At 45.1% G+C, this 20,872-nt stretch overlaps 1 protein-coding gene across 1 annotated transcript in view; it reads right to left on the bottom strand.

Annotated features, from left to right (window-relative positions):
- Positions 1 to 19,982, bottom strand: part of LOC115145833 (F-box only protein 41-like) — a 73,122-nt gene extending 53,140 nt beyond the window's left edge. Inside the window, exons 1-2 of the mRNA XM_029687385.2 lie at positions 19,112 to 19,982; positions 18,465 to 18,694 (exon numbers count right to left, since the gene is read on the bottom strand). Coding sequence (XP_029543245.1) covers positions 18,465 to 18,694; positions 19,112 to 19,705 — 824 coding nt within the window. The 5' untranslated portion in view covers positions 19,706 to 19,982. The remainder of the gene's footprint in view (positions 1 to 18,464; positions 18,695 to 19,111) is intronic.
- Positions 19,983 to 20,872: the final 890 nt, after the last annotated feature.

Genomic DNA, 20,872 nt, shown 5'->3' with positions numbered 1-20,872 from the left:
AAAATTCTTAATAGCATAGCCATTTTTTTGAAACAGCTGAAATGTATAAGTATTTCTTATATTAGAGACTTGTTTTATTGAGTTTTTACCTGAAATTGCAGTAAAAGCCAGTTACTCAAATTGACACCATAGCTTTAAGGGAATTTCAGAACACTAACTTATTTCATTGCAAAAGCAAGCAGCAACGCACACAGCAACTCAGTCAAATCCATTTTTCATGGCAATTTGCTTTTATTCAAGTAATGATTTGCATGACATTGATGCAATTAAGCATGGTTTGTTTGTAAGGTAACTTCAATACGCTATGTAGGCCGAAAAGCAGCTATGGTTCAGCTAACGTTGGCTGACATTAGCAGTCAGCTAATTAAAATAGCTAGCAAGTTAGCAGCAGTAGCTAGTAGCAAAGATTTATATAACTAACCTAAGCTAAACGACAAGCTGTGCTCTCCAATGGGAGCAAACAGTGGGCAGAAACATGCAAGGAGGTGGGCAGAGCCAAGAACAAGCTAGCGAGATCCTATTGGGGCATTCTAGCATGTATTTGCATATCTCTGTTAGGGAACACCTACTCTGTGAAGTGTACGTGTGCAATATCTCAAGTCACCCTTACATTCCTTCTAAATAACCCAATTTCTTTTAAAGTCTACAAAAAGTCTACTCTGTTCATAACAAATTGTAGTTTTGAAAACAGAAAATTGAGATCAATTGTTTCCTTTTTCAAGTACCTTTATTTATACAGGTTTTTCTCTTTGAGATAACATCTCTTTTCCAAGAGAGACCTGGTCCAATAGCAGCAGGGGGAACAACGTTTCAGACAAAACAACTTACACACACTAACACAACATTAAACAAAACTAGAAACACACATACAGTACAACAAAAACATTTTACGTAATCATTAAATACAAATCATTAAAATCCAGACGTAAAATTTTACAAAAGAAGCAGTCTAATATCACACAGTCAACTCTAGTCATTTAGTAAGTTCACCATTCTGCGATTCTCACTTTTAAACAATGCACAGTGTTAAACACAATGCTCTTATGTCATTCATTGATGAGAAAATGTGTAGAAAGTCACCCAGAATCCATCTCGCTCCACAGCAGCCTCTTTGAATACATGTGGTGGCAGACTATGAATATTTGTAAACAACAGCTGGTGCACGATATCTAAGGAAGTCTCAAGGTTTTGCTCGCCTGAGGTAGAGTATCTCATGATAAGCTGTAGACCACCCTTTCGACCTAGAGTTTTCATCTGTATTTTTCGTAGCTGTCTTTATAACATCCCAGATCGATGCTGGCAATAAGACCGCACTCAATAAGCTGAATACCGCCATAAGCAAACAGAAAAACGCTCATCCAGAGGTGGCGCTCCTAGTGGCCGGGGACTTTAATGCAGGGAAACTTAAATCAGTTTTACCTCATTTCTATCAGCATGTTAAATGTGCAACCAAAGGGGGGAAAAACAACCTCTAGACCACCTTCACTCCACACACAGAAATGCGTACAAAGCTCTCCCTTGCCCTCCATTTGCCAAATCTGACAATAATTATATCCTCCTGATTCCTGCATACAAGCAAAAATGTAAGCAGGAAGCACCAGTGACTCGGTCAATAAAAAAAGTGGTCAGATGAAGCAGATGCTAAACTACAGCACTGTTTTGCTAGCAAACTGGAATATGTTCCGGGATTCTTCCGATGGCATTGAAGAGTGTACCACATCAGTCACTGGCTTCATCAATATGTGCGTCGAGGACGTTGTCCCCACAGTAACTGTACGTACATACTAGAGGTCGACCGATCAATAGGAATGGCCGATTAATTAGGGCCGATTTCAAGTTTTCATAACAATCGGAAATCGGTATTTTTGGACACCGATTTGGCCGTTCTAATTTTTTTTTACACCTTTATTTAACCAGGCAAGTCAGTTAAGAACACATTCCTATTTTCAATGACGGCCTAGGAACGGTGGGTTAACTGCCCTGTTCAGGGGCAGAACGACAGATTTTTACCTTGTCAACGCGGGGATTCAATCTTGCAACCTTACGGTTAACTAGTACTACGCTCTAACCACCTGCCTTACATTGCACTCCACAAGGAGCCTGCCTGTTACGCGACTGCAGTAAGAAGCCAAGGTAAGTTGCTAGCTAGCATTAAACTTAACTTATAAAAAACAATCAATCAATCATAATCACTAGTTAACTACACATGGTTGATGATATGACTAGTTTATCTAGCGTGTCCTGCGTTGCATATAATCGATGTTGTGCGCATTCGAGAAAAAGGACAGTCATTGCTCCAACGTTTACCTAGCCATAAACATCAATGCCTTTCTTAAAATCAATACACAAGTATATATTTTTAAACCTGCATATTTAGTTCATATTGAGTGCTAACATGAATTTCTTTTAACTAGGGAAATTGTGTCACTTCTCTTGCAACAGAGTCAGGGTATATGCAGCAGTTTGGGCCGCCTGGCTCGTTGCAAACTGTGTGAAGACTATTGATTCCTAACAAAGACAGCCAACTTCGCCAAACGGGGGATGATTTAACAAAAGCACATTTGCGAGAAAAAGCACAATCGTTACACGAATCTACCTAACCATAAACACCAATGCCTTTCTTAAAATCAATACACAGAAGTATATATTTTTAAACCTGCATATTTAGCTAAAGGAAATCCAGGTTAACAGGCAATATTAATCAGGTGAAATTGTGTCACTTCTCTTGCGTTCATGGCACGCAGAGTCAGGGTAAATGCAACAGTTTGGGCCGCCTGGCTCGTTGCGAAATAATTTGCCAGAATTTTATGTAATTATGACATAACATTGAAGGTTGTGCAAAGTAACAGGAAAATTTAGACTTATGGATGCCACCCGTTAGATAAAATATGGAACGGTTTCGTATTTCACTGAAAGAATAAACGTCTTGTTTTCGAGATGATAGTTTCCGGATTCGACCATATTAATGACCTAAGGCTCGTATTTCTGTGTGTTATTATGTTATAATTAAGTCTATGATTTGATAGAGCAGTCTGATTGAGCGATGGTAGGCACCAGCAGGCTCGTAAGCATTCATTCAAACAGCACTTTTGTGCGTTTTGTCAGCAGCTCTTCGCAATGCTTCAAGCATTGCGCTGTTTATGACTTCAAGCCTATCAACTCCCGAGATTAGGCTGGTGTAACCGATGTGAAATGGCTAGCTAGTTAGCGGGGTGCGTGCTAATAGTGTTTCAAACGTCACTCGCTCTGAGACTTGGAGTAATTGTTCCCCTTGCTCTGCATGGGTAACGTTGCTTCGAGGGTGGCTGTTGTCGATGTGTTCCTGGTTCAAGCCCAGGTAGGAGCGAGGAGAGGGACGGAAGCTATACTGATACACTGGCAATACTAAAGTGCCTATAAGAACATCCAATAGTCAAACGTATTTAAATACAAATCGTATAGAGAAATAGTCCTATAATTTCTATAATAACTACGACCTAAAACTTCTTACCTGGGAATATTGAAGACTCATGTTAAAAGGAACCACCAGCTTTCATATGTTCTCATGTTCTGAGCAAGGAACTTAAATGTTAGCTTTCTTGCATGGCACATATTGCACTTTTACTTTCTTCTCCAACACTTTGTTTTTGCATTATTTAAACCAAATTGAACATGTTTATTTATTTATTTGAGGCTAAATATATTTTATTGATGTATTATATTAAGTTAAAATAAGTGTTAATTCAGTATTGTTGTAATTGTCATTATTACAACAACAAAAAAAACAACAAAATTGGCCAATTAATCGGTATCAGCTTTTTTTGGTCCTCCAATAATCGGTATCGGCGTTGACAAATCAGTCGACCTCTACTACATACCCCAACCAGAAGCCATGGATTACAGGCAACATCAGCACTGAGCTAAAGGGTAGAGCTGCTGTTTTCAAGGAGCGGGACTCTAACCCAGAGGCTTATAAGAAATCCCGCTATGCCCTCCAACGTACCATCAAACAGGCAAAGCATCAATACAGGACTAAGGTCCAATCGTACTACACCGGCTCCAACACTCGTCGGGTGTGGCAGGGCTTGCAAACTATTACAGACTACAAAGGGAAGCACAGCCGAGAGCTGCCCAGTGACACAAGCCTACCAGACAAGCTAAATAACTTATATGCTTGCATCGAGGCAAGTAACACGGAAGCATGCATGAGAGCACCAGCTGTTCTGGACGACTGTGTGATCACGCTCTCCGCAGCCAATGTGAGTAAGACCATTAAACACATCAACATTCACAAGGCCGCAGAGCCAGACAGATTATCAGGACGTGTACTGACCAACTGGCAAGTGTCTTCACATTTTCAACATCTCCCTTTCTGAGTCTGTAATATCAACATGTTTCAAGCAGACCACCATAGTCCCTGTGCCCAAGAACACTAAGGTAACCTGTCTAAATGACTACCGACCTGTAGCACTCACATCTATAGCCATGAAGTGTAATGTAATGTAAATGTAATGTAAATGTAATGAAGTGCTTTGGAAGGCTGGTGATGGCTCACATCAACACCATCATCCCAGAAACCCTAGACCCACTCCAACTTGCGTACCACCCCAACAGATCCACAGATGATGCCATCTCTATTGCACTCCACACTGCTCTTTCCCACCTGGACAAAAGGAACACCTATGTGAGAATGCTATTCATTGACTACAGCTCAGCGTTCAACACCATAGTGCCCTCAAAGCTCATCACTAAGCTAAGGACCCTGGGACTAAACACCTCCCTCTGCAACTGGATCCTGGACTTCCTGACGGGCCGCCCCCAGGTGGTAAGGGTAGGTAACAACACATCCGCCACACTGATCCTCAACACGGGGGCCCCTCAGGGATGCGTGCTCAGTCCGCTCCTGTACTCCCTGTTCACTCATGACTGCACGGCCAAGCACAACTCCAACAACATCATTAAGTTTCCAGATGACACAACAGTGGTAGGCCTGATCACCGACAATGACGAGACAGCCTATAGGGAGGAGGTCAGAGACCTGACCGTGTGGTTGAAGGACAACAACCTCTCCCTCAACGTGATCAAGACGAAGGAGATGATTATGGACTACAGGAAAAGGAGGACCGGGCACGCCCCCTTTCTCCTTGACGGGACTGTAGTGGAGCAGGTTAACAGCTTCAAGTTCCTTGGCGTCCACATCACCAACAAACTAACATGGTCCAAGCACACCAAGACAGTCGTGAAGAGGGCACGACAAAAACCTATTCCCCCTCAGGAGACTGAAAAGACTTGGCATGGGTCCTCAGATCTTCAAAAGGTTCTACAGCTGCAACATCGAGAGCATCACTGGTTGCATCACTGCCTGGTATGGCAACTGCTCGGCCTTTGACCGCAAGGCACTACAGAGTGTAGTGCGTGCGGTCCAGTACATCACGAGGCCAAGCTTCCTGCCATCCAGGACCTCTATACCAGGCTGTGTCAGAGGAAGGCCCTAAAAATGGTCAATGACTCCAGCCACACTAGTCATAGACTGCTCTCTCTGCTACCACACGGCAAGAGGTACCGGAGCGCCACGTCTAGGTGCAAGAGGCTTTTAAACAACTTCTACCCCCAAGCCATAAGACTCCTGAACATCTAATCAAATGGCTACCTAGACTACCTATTTGCATTGCATCCCCCTCTTCTACGTTGCTGCTACGCTCTGTTATTATCTATGCATAGTCACTTTAATAACTCTACCTACATGTACATATTACCTCAATTAACCAGTGTCCCCGCACATTGACTCGGTCACCGTTACCCCCTGTAAATTGCCTCGCTATTGTTATTTTACTGCTGCTCTTTAAGCATTTCTTACTTTAATTTCTTACTTTCTCTTAAAATTGCATTGTTGTTTAAGGACTTTCACTGTAAGCTTGTATTCAGTGCATGTGACAAATCAAATGTGCTTCCACTGGGCTTCCTCTCTCCACCATTTATACAGCCGGTGAAATATCTGTCTCATTGTTCTATCAGTAGTAGTAGTAGTAGTAGTAGTGGTAGTGGTAGAAGTAGTAGTGTTAGTGGTAGTAGTAGTAGTGGTAGTAGTAGTTGTAGTAATAGTGGTAGTAGTAGTAGTAGTTGTAGTAGTAGTGGTAATAGTAGTGGTAGTAGTGGTAATAGTAGTGGTAGTAGTGGTAATAGTAGTAGTAGTAGTGGTAGTAGTAGTTGTGTTAGTGGTAGTAGTAGAAGTAGTAGTGTTAGTGGTAGTAGTGGTAGTAGTAGTTGTAGTAGTAGTGGTAGTAGTAGTAGCAGTAGTGGTAGTAGTAGTGGTAGTAGTTGTAGTAGTAGTGGTAATAGTAGTAGTAGTATTAGTGTTAGTAGTGTATGAGGAGGAAGCAGACATTTTGGTTTAGCTTGCTAGCTCTGTGTAATATGAGTGACATCGTATGATAACGTTACTGTACTTTTACATTCCTCTGAGAAGGGTAAAAGTACACTTTTCCATGCTCAAGTTTTTTCATGAAGCAAATGTTAGCAGTAGCTCCACCACTGGCTGTTGTCTTGCAGCTCAAATTCATGAGTGTTTGCATGTTTACTGGCTAAAGGCTATGATGATATTCATGAAACATTTAACCCGTAGAACTGGAACAGCAGGTCACTATGTCCCCGATCCCCTCTCTCAGCATGTGACATTCCATTGCTAAGGTAAATAGAAAGTTTTATGTACATGTAATGTCATTTGAAATGACATTGTTTCAACGCTCTTCAGTCTGAATAAGCCCCTAGTTGCCCTGCTATCTACGACTACAACAAACCCCCCGTGGCTTCCCTCTCATGTCTTTTGACCTTCATGTCAGATCACCGCAAAAATAGATTAATGACTCTCCCATCCAATCAAATGTGTAAACACTGCATGAACAGCCAATCGTCACTGCTCACACTGACAAGGCCCAAGCTATTATTGGACTACTTTCATTTACCCAATCAAAGCCCAGCGCTGGCATTACAATGCAAATGACTTGGGCAATCTTCTGCCTTTACTTGATAAGATCATAGTGAGTTATAAAAAGAACATCCCTCTTCCTGATTTCCTGGCACCATGAGTTAGCTTAATGAGTTGCGAAGCGCATATATATATAAAAATGAATAAGTAAATAGTAATTATGGCAGGGAGCATCTTAAGAGAAAAAAAATGCCTAGGTTTTCAATTCCGATCTGTGAGTCTATTAGCGCACGCACACACACACTATTAGAACCATGATGAAACATTGAAATTACTGGGATGGCTTAGCTTAACTACATATCACATTCCATTTTTGTCCTGAGGCAAAACTGTAGTTGCGTAACCCTGAAAGGGTTTATGTTATCGCAGATGAGTCTAAAATACCCTATTTTAGGCCTATAGTGGCTGACTGTGTTGAGGAACTAAAGAGGTTGTTGCTCTGCTTGCCTATTCTATAATGGTTGAGTTTTGATTGAATATAACCATAGCATTCGTGGTTGCTAGAAAATGATACCTTCCCTTGACAAGGAGATCTAATAACAACACTTATATTAGGCCCATATATTTGATTATTTTATGTGGAAACCACGTGCAAAAGCAACATTTCCAATACACTAAAATGATAATTTATTACGACAACTTGTACACCTCCCATCACGCTGGGAAGAAGCAGCGGCCATCTTTTAGCCGTGGTCAGCCACACTGCTGAGTCATCTTTGCGGCTTACTCTGAACATTCAGTCTGTGATACGCTTTTTCCATCTCTGCAGCTAGCCTACATTTCAGTCAGAAAGACCTCACTGTTGAGTTCCCAGCTTTTCTTCCAAGCAAGGAGAGCCAATGGATGCATCCCAAATGGACCAGAAACCCTCACAAGGATAGTAAAATAAGGAACATTCGGACAAGTGGAGACATGTCGCCAGTCCCCAAAAGGAAAAAGGCTATTTTAGGCTTAGGGGTTAGGTTTCAGGAAAATAGGATTTTGAATGAGAATCAATTGTTTGGTCCCCACATTAAAGCTGTGTGCACACTGTGTGCATGTGCTTATTGGTATGTCTGGTGCTATGGCAGTAATGTGGCCATGATGACATCCCAGGCCTTGCTCTGGACAGTATCTATCTATCCGTCCGTCCAGACAGCCAACATATTATCTAGCCCTGATAAGCAGACTAAATGCTGAGTCAGAGGAGGAAGTGGTAAGGATAAGGACAGACAGAAAGAGGAAGGGGTTGCTTTAACATCCTACACTGATAAGCAGACTAACTGCTGAGTCAGAGGAGGGAGGGAGTGGTAAGGATAAGGACAGACAGACAGAAAGAGGAAGGGGTTGCTTTAACATCCTACACTGATAAGCAGACTAACTGCTGAGTCAGAGGAGGGAGGGAGTGGTAAGGATAAGGACAGACAGAAAGAGGAAGGGGTTGCTTTAACATCCTACACTGATAAGCAGACTAACTGCTGAGTCAGAGGAGGGAGGGGGTGGTAAGGATAAGGACAGACAGAAAGAGGAAGGGGTTGCTTTAACATCCTACACTGATAAGCAGACTAACTGCTGAGTCAGAGGAGGGAGGGAGTGGTAAGGATAAGGACAGACAGACAGAAAGAGGAAGGGGTTGCTTTAACATCCTACACTGATAAGCAGACTAAATGCTGAGTCAGAGGAGGAAGTGGTAAGGATAAGGACAGACAGAAAGAGGAAGGGGTTGCTTTAACATCCTACACTGATAAACAGACTAACTGCTGAGTCAGAGGAGGAAGTGGTAAGGATAAGGACAGACAGACAGAAAGAGGAAGGGGTTGCTTTAACATCCTACACTGATAAGCAGACTAACTGCTGAGTCAGAGGAGGGAGGGAGTGGTAAGGATAAGGACAGACAGACAGAAAGAGGAAGGGGTTGCTTTAACATCCTACACTGATAAGCAGACTAACTGCTGAGTCAGAGGAGGGAGGGAGTGGTAAGGATAAGGACAGACAGAAAGAGGAAGGGGTTGCTTTAACATCCTACACTGATAAGCAGACTAACTGCTGAGTCAGAGGAGGAAGTGGTAAGGATAAGGACAGACAGAAAGAGGAAGGGGTTGCTTTAACATCCTACACTGATTAGCAGACTAACTGCTGAGTCAGAGGAGGGAGGGAGTGGTAAGGATAAGGACAGACAGAAAGAGGAAGGGGTTGCTTTAACATCATACACTGATAAGCAGACTAACTGCTGAGTCAGAGGAGGGAGGGGGGTGGTAAGGATAAGGACAGACAGAAAGAGGAAGGGGTTGCTTTAACATCCTACACTGATAAGCAGACTAACTGCTGAGTCAGAGGAGGGAGGGGGGTGGTAAGGATGAGGACAGACAGAAAGAGGAAGGGGTTGCTTTAACATCCTACACTGATAAGCAGACTAACTGCTGAGTCAGAGGAGGGAGGGGGTGGTAAGGATGAGGACAGACAGAAAGAGGAAGGGGTTGCTTTAACATCCTACACTGATAAGCAGACTAAATGCTGAGTCAGAGGAGGGAGGGGGTGGTAAGGATAAGGACAGACAGAAAGAGGAAGGGGTTGCTTTAACATCCTACACTGATAAGCAGACTAAATGCTGAGTCAGAGGAGGGAGGGAGTGGTAAGGATAAGGACAGACAGAAAGAGGAAGGGGTTGCTTTAACATCCTACACTGATAAGCAGACTAACTTCTGAGTCAGAGGAGGGAGGGAGTGGTAAGGATAAGGACTGACAGAAAGAGGAAGGGGTTGCTTTAAAACCTCTTATGGCTGCATCCCTTGTTCTCAATTTCCACCTGAAGACATAACCTAATCTAACTGCCTGTAGCTCAGCCCCAGAAGCAAGGATATGCATATTCTTGGTATCATTTGAATGGAAATATTCTGAAGTGTGTGGAAATGTTAATTGAATGTAGGAGAATATAACACAGTAGATCTGGTGGAAGAAAAGAGAAAGAAAGAACATACGTTTTCTGTTTTTTATTGTTGTAGCATCATCTTTCACATGTACTAGAATAGCCACACAGTCAGATAGGATGCTGGAGATAATTTTGATGGATAACACAAGAGGGCAACTGTAGGTGTGCAAAGTTTCAGACTGATAACTTTTTTTTGCTGGGAGTATTGACCGAAGTGAACTGATTTGAAGAAAACGAGCAATTACTTCCTTGCGCACCAATAATTTTAGCGAAGCTTCATTGATTGACTGTATTTCTGCCCAATGACCACTGATCTTCTTGAAATCTTGCTGGGTAGATAGCCAATGAGCTGAGGTAAACGCCAGTATGTAATGGTTTTGGGTTGGACCACCATTCCTTGTTTGTAATCGCAAGCGTAACGAACTCCATTCTCGCCTTGACTATCAGAGGAGTTGCTGTGACGCTTGTTACGCACAGCAGTATTTTAGAAAGTTGTATTTTCAACGATTTCATTGAAGACATCATGGCGAAGTCCAAGCGAAGTCTAAGTATACAGATATAAAAGAGATTGATCGGGAAAGTGAGACAGATTTTTTTGTTTGAGGAATCTTTGAGTGTTATGATTCAAACAGGAGCTGAGGAGCTGTTTCTGCAAGGACAGGACGTACTTCTGGACGAGTAAGTGCTAATGCCGTTTTATGAAATATAAATATATATATATTTTGCAATGAAATGTATGTATGTATGTATGTATGTATATATATATATATATACACACATACATACATACATACATATTTCATTACATACTGGCGTTTACCTCAGCTCATTGGCTATCTACCCAGCAAGATTTCAAGAAGATCAGTGGTCATTGGGCAGAAATACAGTCAATCAATGAAGCTTCGCTAAAATTATTGGTGCGTAAGGAAGTAATTGCTCTTTGTCTTCAAATCAGTTGACTTCGGTCAATACTCCCAGCAAAAACAAATCCCCTGATGTTGATCCCTGTACGGGGATCGCAGCCAGTGATGCTCTATGTGCCTCTTCTTATTAACGGTCCAATGCATCACTAATGCTAGCTGAGCTAAACTTACAGTACCAATCCTTTTCATTTACCTTCATTTAAAATCAGGGAGTCACCATTGAGACCGGTGTCTCTTACGAGGGAGCCTTGCATGTACAATTTCATAAAAATACACCAACAATCAAATACAATATAAAACAAATACAAGGCAACACATATTGGAGAAACATAAATACACCCAAAACCATCAACAAAAAACGTTCTTCATGATAAGAAATCTCTGTTCACTGCCTGAACTGCCCTAGGGACACTAAAGTATCTATTCAACATGTATTTTGGAGATCATTCCAAACATGTTGTTGAATTCGACATTTTGAACATTGAGATATTAAATAAATGATAGAGAAGAAGAAGCCTTGAATAGGAAGAGTGGAAAGAGAATGGGTTTAATGTCAGAAGTTAAGGGTTCTCTGTAAAAAGCCAGAAGGCTTTGGAATATGTTTGATGGAGGAGAGGAGAGTTAAGTGTTGATATAGGGGAGACAGATGGATATCTGTGGATTAGGTGAAGGAGTGGTTGAGGTCAGGAGATCCCCTGAAGGGAGTAATACGGATTTAGTATCCTGTTACTCTTTTCCTGTAGAACCATATATATATATATATATCTGTGATGGGAGAAATATTGGGTTGTTTGAATTACAGCTGTACAGAACCTTTGGGAAGAATTAAACTTGGTTAAAGCTTATCTAGTGTCCTTGAGTTATTTACTCTGAAAAATAAGAACCTAACAGATGGCGTTGTCGGCAGGATTCACCACGATTTATAGCGATTTATAGTCAAACCATAGAATCCAGATCAGTGGAGCAGAGCTGGCAACGAACAAGGTAGGCTAGTTCCTATATCTAATATAAGTGAAGGGTAGGTTCCATATAGGATAGGTCCCTAGTGAGGATATTCCCCTGCGAGATCTGGAAAAAGGACAAAAGTCCCAGTTGCAGTGACGTTTTGGTTTAAGACGAGAGTTCTAGAAGATGGTGAGTTAAAAAAACAAAAACAAAAAGATAGGATATTCGAACACTGTTTGATTTACGTGTAGTAGCAGCATCAATACGGAGAGAGGTTGCTTTATGCCCAATGGGGAAAGGGCGCGATGAGAGATGAGGTGGGTTATCAATAATAGTGATATTTGAGGAAGTACTGGAAATGGACATAACGTCCTGTCTGTATTTTCCAGTAATAAATTCGCAGACACTATAGTATCGGTTCTAATACAAAATATTAAGTCCCGTGACCAATTCATTATAATCTGGGGAAGTGTGTAGTGCCATCTTAGAAAATACTTCATAAAAAGGTGTGTATTATAGACGGGAGTGAAGAAATCTAAAATACCCTGAACACGGTCGGGAGTGTTTAGGGGACAACAACTATTGATATGGCGACAAACGGACCAGTTTCTCCCTGTAATATAGAGCTACCAGAGTTGAATAAAGCCATGGAAGCACTGACCAAAGCGTACGAGCATTCTACCAATTCGTCTGGAATATGGGAAAAATAAGAACCTAATAAATATGTAGCAAGAAAAAGTGAAGGCTGACTTACTTAACTCTCTGTAGACACCAAAGGTGTTATCAAACCCGTTCACACGTTTGGTTAACTTGTCATTTTAAATCTTAACAGTGAAGTTAGGTAAGTCGGGAAGCTTGTGAACAAAAAGAGCGTAATGATGTGATCTGCGTAACTTCAAAAGAAGCACAGCCAACCTTTTGGTAAAGAATAGAGTGATGAGTAATAAAAACGGTCTCCTGTGACAAAACAAAGGGCGCTATGAAAAACGACATCCGGGGGAGGTTTAAAAGTAGAGGCAACTGTACTTTGATAAATAGTTCCACCCTAATTAAGAACAGGTTGAAAGGTTGACTTCACAATCTGCTTCCTGACGACTTAAGAGACAATCTCTGTGTCTGCAAAAATAGCCCACGTTAAATCTTAGTTTAACAAGCTCATTCGTATGTTTTATAAACTATAAATCATTATAGAACACCCGATGAGTGAGGATGTAATCCATCTAAGTGAGAAAATCTTACTCGCAAACAAACCCTAAACTGAACCACCACAATAAAGTGTGCCAGCTATTCTCATATTCCCCATTCGCCCCCTGACTGAATTAAGTGTAATGACTATGCCTTGTTGAAGCTGCCCCAAACACAGTAGGCCAGGTGGTTTGAGCCTATGTGATACTGGTCCAGATTGTCTCCTATTGGCCAGATGTTGCTGTCCAAGCCACCCTTCAGCCTGACTGGCCAATGAGCATGCTGAGGCACTGAGTGACATGGAGACAGCGGTCAATAGGCACGCTTCAGGCACAGAGTTATGGAGACGGCAGCAAGGCCACATCTGGAGGACTGGACGTCCAGAGAGAATCACACCATCAAAAGAGAGAGAGCGTGTGTGGACGGACAGAGAGAGCCAGAGGGGGGGAGAGAGAGGAGGGTAAGAGAGAGAGCATATGTGGACGGACAGAGAGAGCCAGAGGGGGAGAGAGAGAGGAGAGAGAGAGCGTGTGTGGACGGACAGAGAGAGCCGGGGGGAGGAGAGAGGGAGGGGAGAGAGAGGGGGAGGGTAAGAGAGAGCATATGTGGACAGACAGAGAGAGCCAGAGAGAGAGAGAGAGAGAGAGAGAGAGGAGGGTAAGAGAGAGTGTGTGTTGACGGACAGAGAGAGAGAGAGAGAGAGGAGGGTAAGAGAGAGCATATGTGGATGGACAGAGAGAGCCAGAGGGGGAGAGAGAGAGAGAGAGCGTGTGTGGACGGACAGAGAGAGCCGGGGGGGGAGAGAGAGAGGGAGGGTAAGAGAGAGCATATGTGGACAGACAGAGAGAGCCAGAGAGAGAGAGAGAGAGAGAGAGAGAGGAGGGTAAGAGAGAGTGTGTGTTGACGGACAGAGAGAGAGAGAGAGAGGAGGGTAAGAGAGAGCATATGTGGACGGACAGAGAGAGCCAGAGGGGAGAGAGAGAGGAGAGAGAGAGAGCGAGAGGGAGAGAGAGAGAGCGTGTGTGTGGACGGACAGAGAGAGAGGAGAGAGAGAGAGAGAGGGAGGGGAAAGAGAGAGGGGAGGGTAAGAGAGAGCATATGTGGACGGACAGAGAGAGCCAGAGAGAGAGAGAGAGAGAGAGAGGAGTAAGAGAGAGTGTGTGTTGACGGACAGAGAGAGCCGGAGAGGGAGGGGGAGAGAGAGGGGGAGGGTAAGAGAGAGCATATGTGGACGGACAGAGAGAGCCAGAGAGAGAGAGAGAGAGAGGAGGGTAGAGAGAGTGTGTGTTGACGGACAGAGAGAGAGGGGGAGAGCATATGTGGATGGACAGAGAGAGCCAGAGGGGAGAGAGAGAGAGAGCGTGTGTGGACAGACAGAGAGAGCCAGGGGGAGAGAGAGAGAGGGGAGGGTAAGAGAGAGCATATGTGGACGGACAGAGAGAGCCAGAGAGAGGAGAGAGAGAGAGAGAGAGGGTAAGAGAGCGTGTGTGGACGGACAGAGAGAGAGAGGAGGAGGGTAAGAGAGAGGATATGTGGACGGACAGAGAGAGCCAGAGGGGAGAGAGAGAGAGAGAGAGAGAGAGAGAGAGAGAGAGTGAGTGGACGGAGAGAGAGAGTGTGTGTTGAGAGGAGGGGAGAGAGAGAGGGAGGGTAAGAGAGAGCATATGTGGACGGACAGAGAGAGCCAGAGAGGGAGAGAGAGAGAGAGAGAGTGTGTGGACGGACAGAGAGAGCCAGAGAGAGAGAGAGAGAGAGGGGAGGGTAAGAGAGAGTGTGTGGACAGACGGACAGAGAGAGAGAGAGAGAGGAGGGTAAGAGAGAGCATATGTGGACGGACAGAGAGAGCCAGAGGGGGAGAGAGAGAGAGAGAGAGAGAGGGAGAGGGAGAGAGAGAGAGCGTGTGTGGACGGACAGAGAGAGAGGGGGAGAGGGAGGGGGAAAGAGAGAGGGGAGGGTAAGAGAGAGCATATGTGGACAGACAGAGAGAGCCAGAGAGAGAGAGAGAGAGAGAGGAGGGTAAGAGAGAGTGTGTGTTGACGGACAGAGAGAGAGAGAGAGAGGAGGGTAAGAGAGAGCATATGTGGATGGACAGAGAGAGCCAGAGGGGAGAGAGAGAGAGCGTGTGTGGACGGACAGAGAGAGCCGGGGGGGGGGAGGGGAGAGAGAGGGGGGTAAGAGAGAGCATATGTGGACAGACAGAGAGAGCCAGAGAGAGAGAGAGAGAGAGAGAGAGGAGGGTAAGAGAGAGCATGTGTGGACGGACAGAGAGAGCCAGAGGGAGGAGGGTAAGAGAGAGCATATGTGGATGGACAGAGAGAGCCAGAGGGGGAGAGAGAGAGAGAGAGAGAGAGGGAGGGAGAGAGAGAGTGTGTGTGGACAGAGAGAGAGAGCCAGAGAGAGAGAGAGAGGGGGAAGAGAGAGGGGAGGGTAAGAGAGAGCATATGTGGACGGACAGAGAGAGCCAGAGAGAGAGAGAGAGAGAGAGAGAGAGTGTGTTGACGGACAGAGAGAGCCAGGGGGAGGGAGGAGAGAGAGAGAGAGGGAGGGTAAGAGAGAGCATATGTGGACGGACAGAGAGAGCCAGAGAGAGAGAGAGAGAGAGAGGGAGAAGAGAGGGTGTGTTGACGGACAGAGAGAGAGGGAGGGTAAGAGAGAGCATATGTGGATGGACAGAGAGAGCCAGAGGGGAGAGAGAGAGAGAGAGTGTGTGTGACGGACAGAGAGAGCCAGGGGAGAGAGAGAGAGAGAGGTAAGAGAGAGCATATGTGGACGGACAGAGAGAGCCAGAGAGAGAGAGAGAGAGAGAGTGTGGACAGACAGAGAGAGCCAGTGGGGACAGAGAGAGAGAGAGAGAGGAGGGTAAGAGAGAGCATATGTGGACGGACAGAGAGAGCCAGAGGGGAGAGAGAGAGAGAGAGAGAGAGAGAGACAGAGAGAGCCAGAGGGTGGACGGAGAGAGAGAGAGAGAGAGAGAGAGAGGGGAAGAGAGAGGAGGGTAAGAGAGAGCATAGACGGACAGAGAGAGCCAGAGAGGGGAGAGAGAGAGAGGGTAAGAGAGAGCGTGTGTGGACGGACAGAGAGAGCCAGGGGGAGAGAGAGAGAGAGAGAGAGAGAGAGGAGGGTAAGAGAGAGCATGTGTTGGACAGACAGAGCCAGAGGGGGAGAGAGAGAGGGTAAGAGAGAGCGTGTGTGGACGGAAGAGAGAGAGAGAGAGAGAAAGGAGGGTAAGAGAGAGCGTGTGTGGACGGACAGAGAGAGAGAGAGAGAGAGAGGGGTGAGAGAGAGCGTGTGGACGGACAGAGAGAGCCAGAGGGGGAGAGAGAGAGAGAGAGAGAGAGAGAGGAGGGTAAGAGAGAGTGTGTGTTGACAGACAGAGAGAGCCAGAGGGGAGAGAGAGAGAGAGAGAGGAGGGTAAGAGAGAGTGTGTGTTGACGGACAGAGAGAGAGAGGGAGAGAGAGAGAGAGAGAGAGAGAGAGAGAGAGAGGTAAGAGAGAGCATGTGTGGACAGACAGAGCCAGAGGGGGAGAGAGAGAGAGAGGAGGGTAAGAGAAAGAGAAGGAGAGTGAAAGAGAAAGGAGGGTAAGAGAGAGCGTCATACCATCCATGTCGGGGTCACTGTTCGGTTTACCCTCAGAGTTCAGCCATGCATCAGTAACACTGACACAGCTGTGGACAACTGTGTGAATGGGCAGAGAGACCAAAGCACCCAGCAGCCATCATCATCTGTGAGTTATCCACAAGGGTCCAGGCAAACACACATTCACACATGGAGTTATGGACACAAACATCACAAAATTAAAGTCAAACAATGCGATGCCTCCTGACTGTTTGGCAGGAAAGCCAGGGTCCAAACCTTCTCGGTATGTGGCACTAGCAACAGCTTCTGTATATTGGCTCACTTATCCACAAGGGTCCAGATAAACACAAACTCACACGTGGATATCACAGCCACTAAGAATACACCGTAAAGCTAAACCTGTACAGTATGTGGTCTGACTCACTTGCAACAGTAAAGAGCTACTGTAGGTATATACATGAAAGGTTTAGAGTAGGCCTCTATCATCAGACTCACTGTTTGTGGGTGAGCTCATACTGCTAACAGTAAAGCAACAGTAGACCTCTATCATCAGACTCACTGTTTGTGGGTAAGCCCGTAGGGGTGTGCCGAGTAGTCGGAGAAAACAAGCATCTTAACAGATATAGGCAATTTTCCTATGATCAAAGTATTTTTTATCTTTTAAATCTGGGTGGCAGCGCCCAACTTTCAATCAAGTGCACGGTGCTATGCGGTCTAAAATAACTCAACTGGCTAGTTCTCCTGTCTGTAAACAGAAAGGCGGGGCTGTACGTTGATCCTGCTGCACTGATTCGATAGAGTGAAGCTTGTATTTCTCTGTCCACAGGCTTCACTTGCATGTTGTTTTCGGTCTGATCCTTTAGATCGCTGCTGCCTCCTGTTCGCCTACTACTATGACACATCAAATGGTGAGGATGTTTGCTAGCTAGCAAGCGTAATATCTAACAAGCAGGCCGAGGGTAGGGAGAAAATATGAACCACCCATTGCACATTCTGACTGAGTAACAGCAAACTTTTCTGCCCGGCCTGCTGCAAGTTGAGGGACACACACACACACACACGCGCACACACACACACACACACACACACACACACACTGTTGGGGATTAATCAGAATAGTTGGGTAACATAGATAAGATGTTTTATTTTCATTATATGCTTGTGAGTTACTTCTCATTTAGAATGTATCTTGTTGTACTATAGTGGTGGCCATTTGCAGTTATCCTTTCTCTGTCCTGGGGTCAGTTACTTGGGCCGCAGAGAGGGGAGAGGTCAAGCTTGTCTTCATATGTAAACATATTTTTTAAACCATGTGAAGGGATGATTGAGGGGGAACCAATTTTCTCTTGGCTCCACAATGTCTGTGTGCCAGTCACTGTGTCTCTGTGATCTTCTCCAGGAGGGTGTATTTGATATATGCTTGTTTTTGGTCCTGAATGGTACCAAGAGCGAGATAAGAACATAGTTTAGGAGAGACAAAGCTGAACAATAATTTATAGCCAATGCTGTCTGGCTATGTGTGTCTTTGCTATAAAGGATCTCAGTTGCAATGTGTAAGCACTCTCAGAGAATTCATTTATAGACACTGAATTAATCTGAGAGTCACAGGGTTGTGATGAAGTTCATATAATTAAAGATGGACTTAATGATAACTCTGACTTGTGTGTGGTTTGCTCTCATGATTTGGTAATACAGGAAATTTCCACTACAACACACACACCAGCCTTTTTGGTCTATAAACCTGCAGGGAGATGAGGTATTTTGCCAACATCAACTTAGGCATATAAAAACTATTTTGTTTTTCACAATCACGAGTATCATCTGATCCAACTATCAACTGCCAATTTACGGATACGATTACAAGTATGGCCAGATTGGCACACCCCTATCCTACTGGTAGCAACAGTACAGCTACAAAAGGCCTACACAGTAAAGGTAAACCGCCATATTGTCTGACTCACTGTTGTTTGTGGGTGAGCTCCTCCTCCTTGCTGACCAGGTCCTGCTTGAGGTTGGCCAGCATCTCCACCGAAACATCCACCTGACGGGAGAGCTCCGACGCCTTGTCCTCCAGGTCCTGTTTCTCCTGGCCCAGCCGCTCGCTCTCATGCTTGGCCCGCTCCAGCTCGCCACTCTTCCTCTCCAGCTCTGTCTGCAGCCGGCCCACGCGTGCAGCTATCTTCTGCTCCACCTGCAATGGAGGAGGGATTTTGGTTCCAGTCCAGTGGTGGTGATGGGAAGTACTTTTTATTTGAGTTTGTTGGTACATATGTAAAATACAGAAGAAAAAAAATATTCTGAAAAAAGGGGAGAAAATACCAATAAATATATATATATATTTTTTTTTACTTTTCTCTTCCAAAGAAGGGTAGTGATGGGAAGAAATGAAATAAATCAGTGTTTCCCAAACCTCTTCTTGAGTATTCTCATATTAGTATTCCACATATTAGCATTCTAGAACAAGCCTGATTCAATTAATGAGCTTAGTGGGGAATTAGGTGTGGTAGTACTGGTATATATTATACATTGAATAAGTGGAATAGCTCGGGGTACTCAAGGAGAGGTTAGGGAAAAACTGAAATAAATAAACGTAGATGATTACCATTACCTCCTCTGAGAGTTTCTCCAGCCTCTCGTCCAGCTCCAGACGCTCAAAGGCCCTTGCCTTCAGCCTGGCCAGACCCTCCTCATAGGCCGCCTCCACTGCGCTCGCCGCCACATTCGCCGCCACCGCCACGGCCGTGCTTTGGTTGCTGTGGGAACCGTGATGGTCACCGGCTGCACTCATGGCTTTCTTCACAAAGATCTCCCCCAGGGGGAACTCTACATTGGGGATGTAGAGAGCCGCGGCGTTGGACGTTGTGGACAAACCGCCGAGGTCGTCGGGACAGGGAAGCTCGCGGCACGGGAAGCGACGCTCCTTAAAGTCCCTGAAGGCGGAAGACCGGAGTTGAAGTCCGTCGAAGGGGTCGTTGTTGTTGCTGCGGTTGCCGCCGGGGGCAGAAGGAGCGAGGAGAAGGTCTCCGTCAGCCACCAGGGGGAGTAGTGCAGCGGCGTCACACACGCTGTTGGACTTGGAGAGCACGTAGAGCGTCTCGTAGGTATGGCTGTACTCCAGGTGGGCGCGGAGGGAGGACAGCGACCGGAAGCGTTTGTGCTCCCCGCAACGAGGACAGCGGTAGGGCAGGTCCAAAGAAGCCATTCCGCGAAAGGCCGGCGGGGGGCCCCTCACGCGGCACAGCGGCGAAGACACGCCGCGGGCGTACTACTCACGGAGTACTGGGCGGGTCCTCTCATGGTACAAAAATGGTGGTGGTGAGAGTTAGATGAGGGCGAGAAGGAAGACGGATGTCTGAGGGAGGCGAGAATTAGACCAAAGGCCATTCACGCCATCACACATACTGACAGTCTGACACACACAAACCCGCAGATTCAGAATCTTCTTAGGTTGTAGATTTGTTCCTCGTCACCGTTACTTCTGCCTCACCATGAACCTTTGGCCCTGAAAGAAACAGCGAAAGAGAGTTTAGGACATTATTGGCATTTCTTACAGGTGAAGTCGGAAGTTTACATACACTTAGGTTGGAGTCATTAAAACTAGTTTTTCAAACCACTCCACGAATTTCTTGTTGACAAACTATAGTTTTGACAAGTCAGAAATGGAACAGCAGGTCCCAGACGTGCTCAATGGGATTGAGATCCGAGCTCTTTGCTGGCCATGGCAGAACACTGACATTCCTGTCTTGCAGGAAATCACACACAGAACGAGCAGTAATGGCTGGTGGCATTGTCATGCTGGAGGGTCATGATGCTGGCCTTCTAGGCAGAGTTCCCCTGTCCAGTGTCTGTGTTCTTTTGCCCATCTTAATATTTTATTTTTATTGGCCAGTCTGAGATATGGCTTTTTCTTTGCAACTCTGCCTAGAAGGCCAGCATCCCGGAGTCACCTCTTCACTGTTGACGTTGAGACTGGTGTTTTACGGGTACTATTTAATGAAGCTACCAGTTGAGGACTTGTGAGGCGTCTGTTTCTCAAACTAAACACTCAAATGTACTTGTCCTCTTGCTCCATTGTGCACCGGGGCCTCCCACTCTTTCTATTCTGATTAGAGACAGTTTGCGCTGTTCTGGTGTAGGGAGTAGTACACAGCGTTGTACGAGATCTTGAGTTTCTTGGCAATTTCTTGCATGGAATAGCCTTGATCTCTCAGAACAAGAATAGACTGACGAGTTTCAGAAGTGCTTTGCTTCTAGCCATTTTAAGCCTGTAATCGAACCCACAAATGCTGATGCTCCAGATACTTAACTAGTCTAAAGATGGCCAGTTTTATTGCTTCTTTAAATCATAACAGTTTTCAGCTGTGCTAAC

Source organism: Oncorhynchus nerka, linkage group LG18 (assembly GCF_034236695.1).
Source record: "Oncorhynchus nerka isolate Pitt River linkage group LG18, Oner_Uvic_2.0, whole genome shotgun sequence".
Classification (NCBI taxonomy): Eukaryota; Metazoa; Chordata; class Actinopteri; order Salmoniformes; family Salmonidae; genus Oncorhynchus; species Oncorhynchus nerka.
The sequence above is the reverse complement of the archived record's forward strand: the minus strand, read 5'-3'. Positions and strand labels throughout refer to the sequence as shown.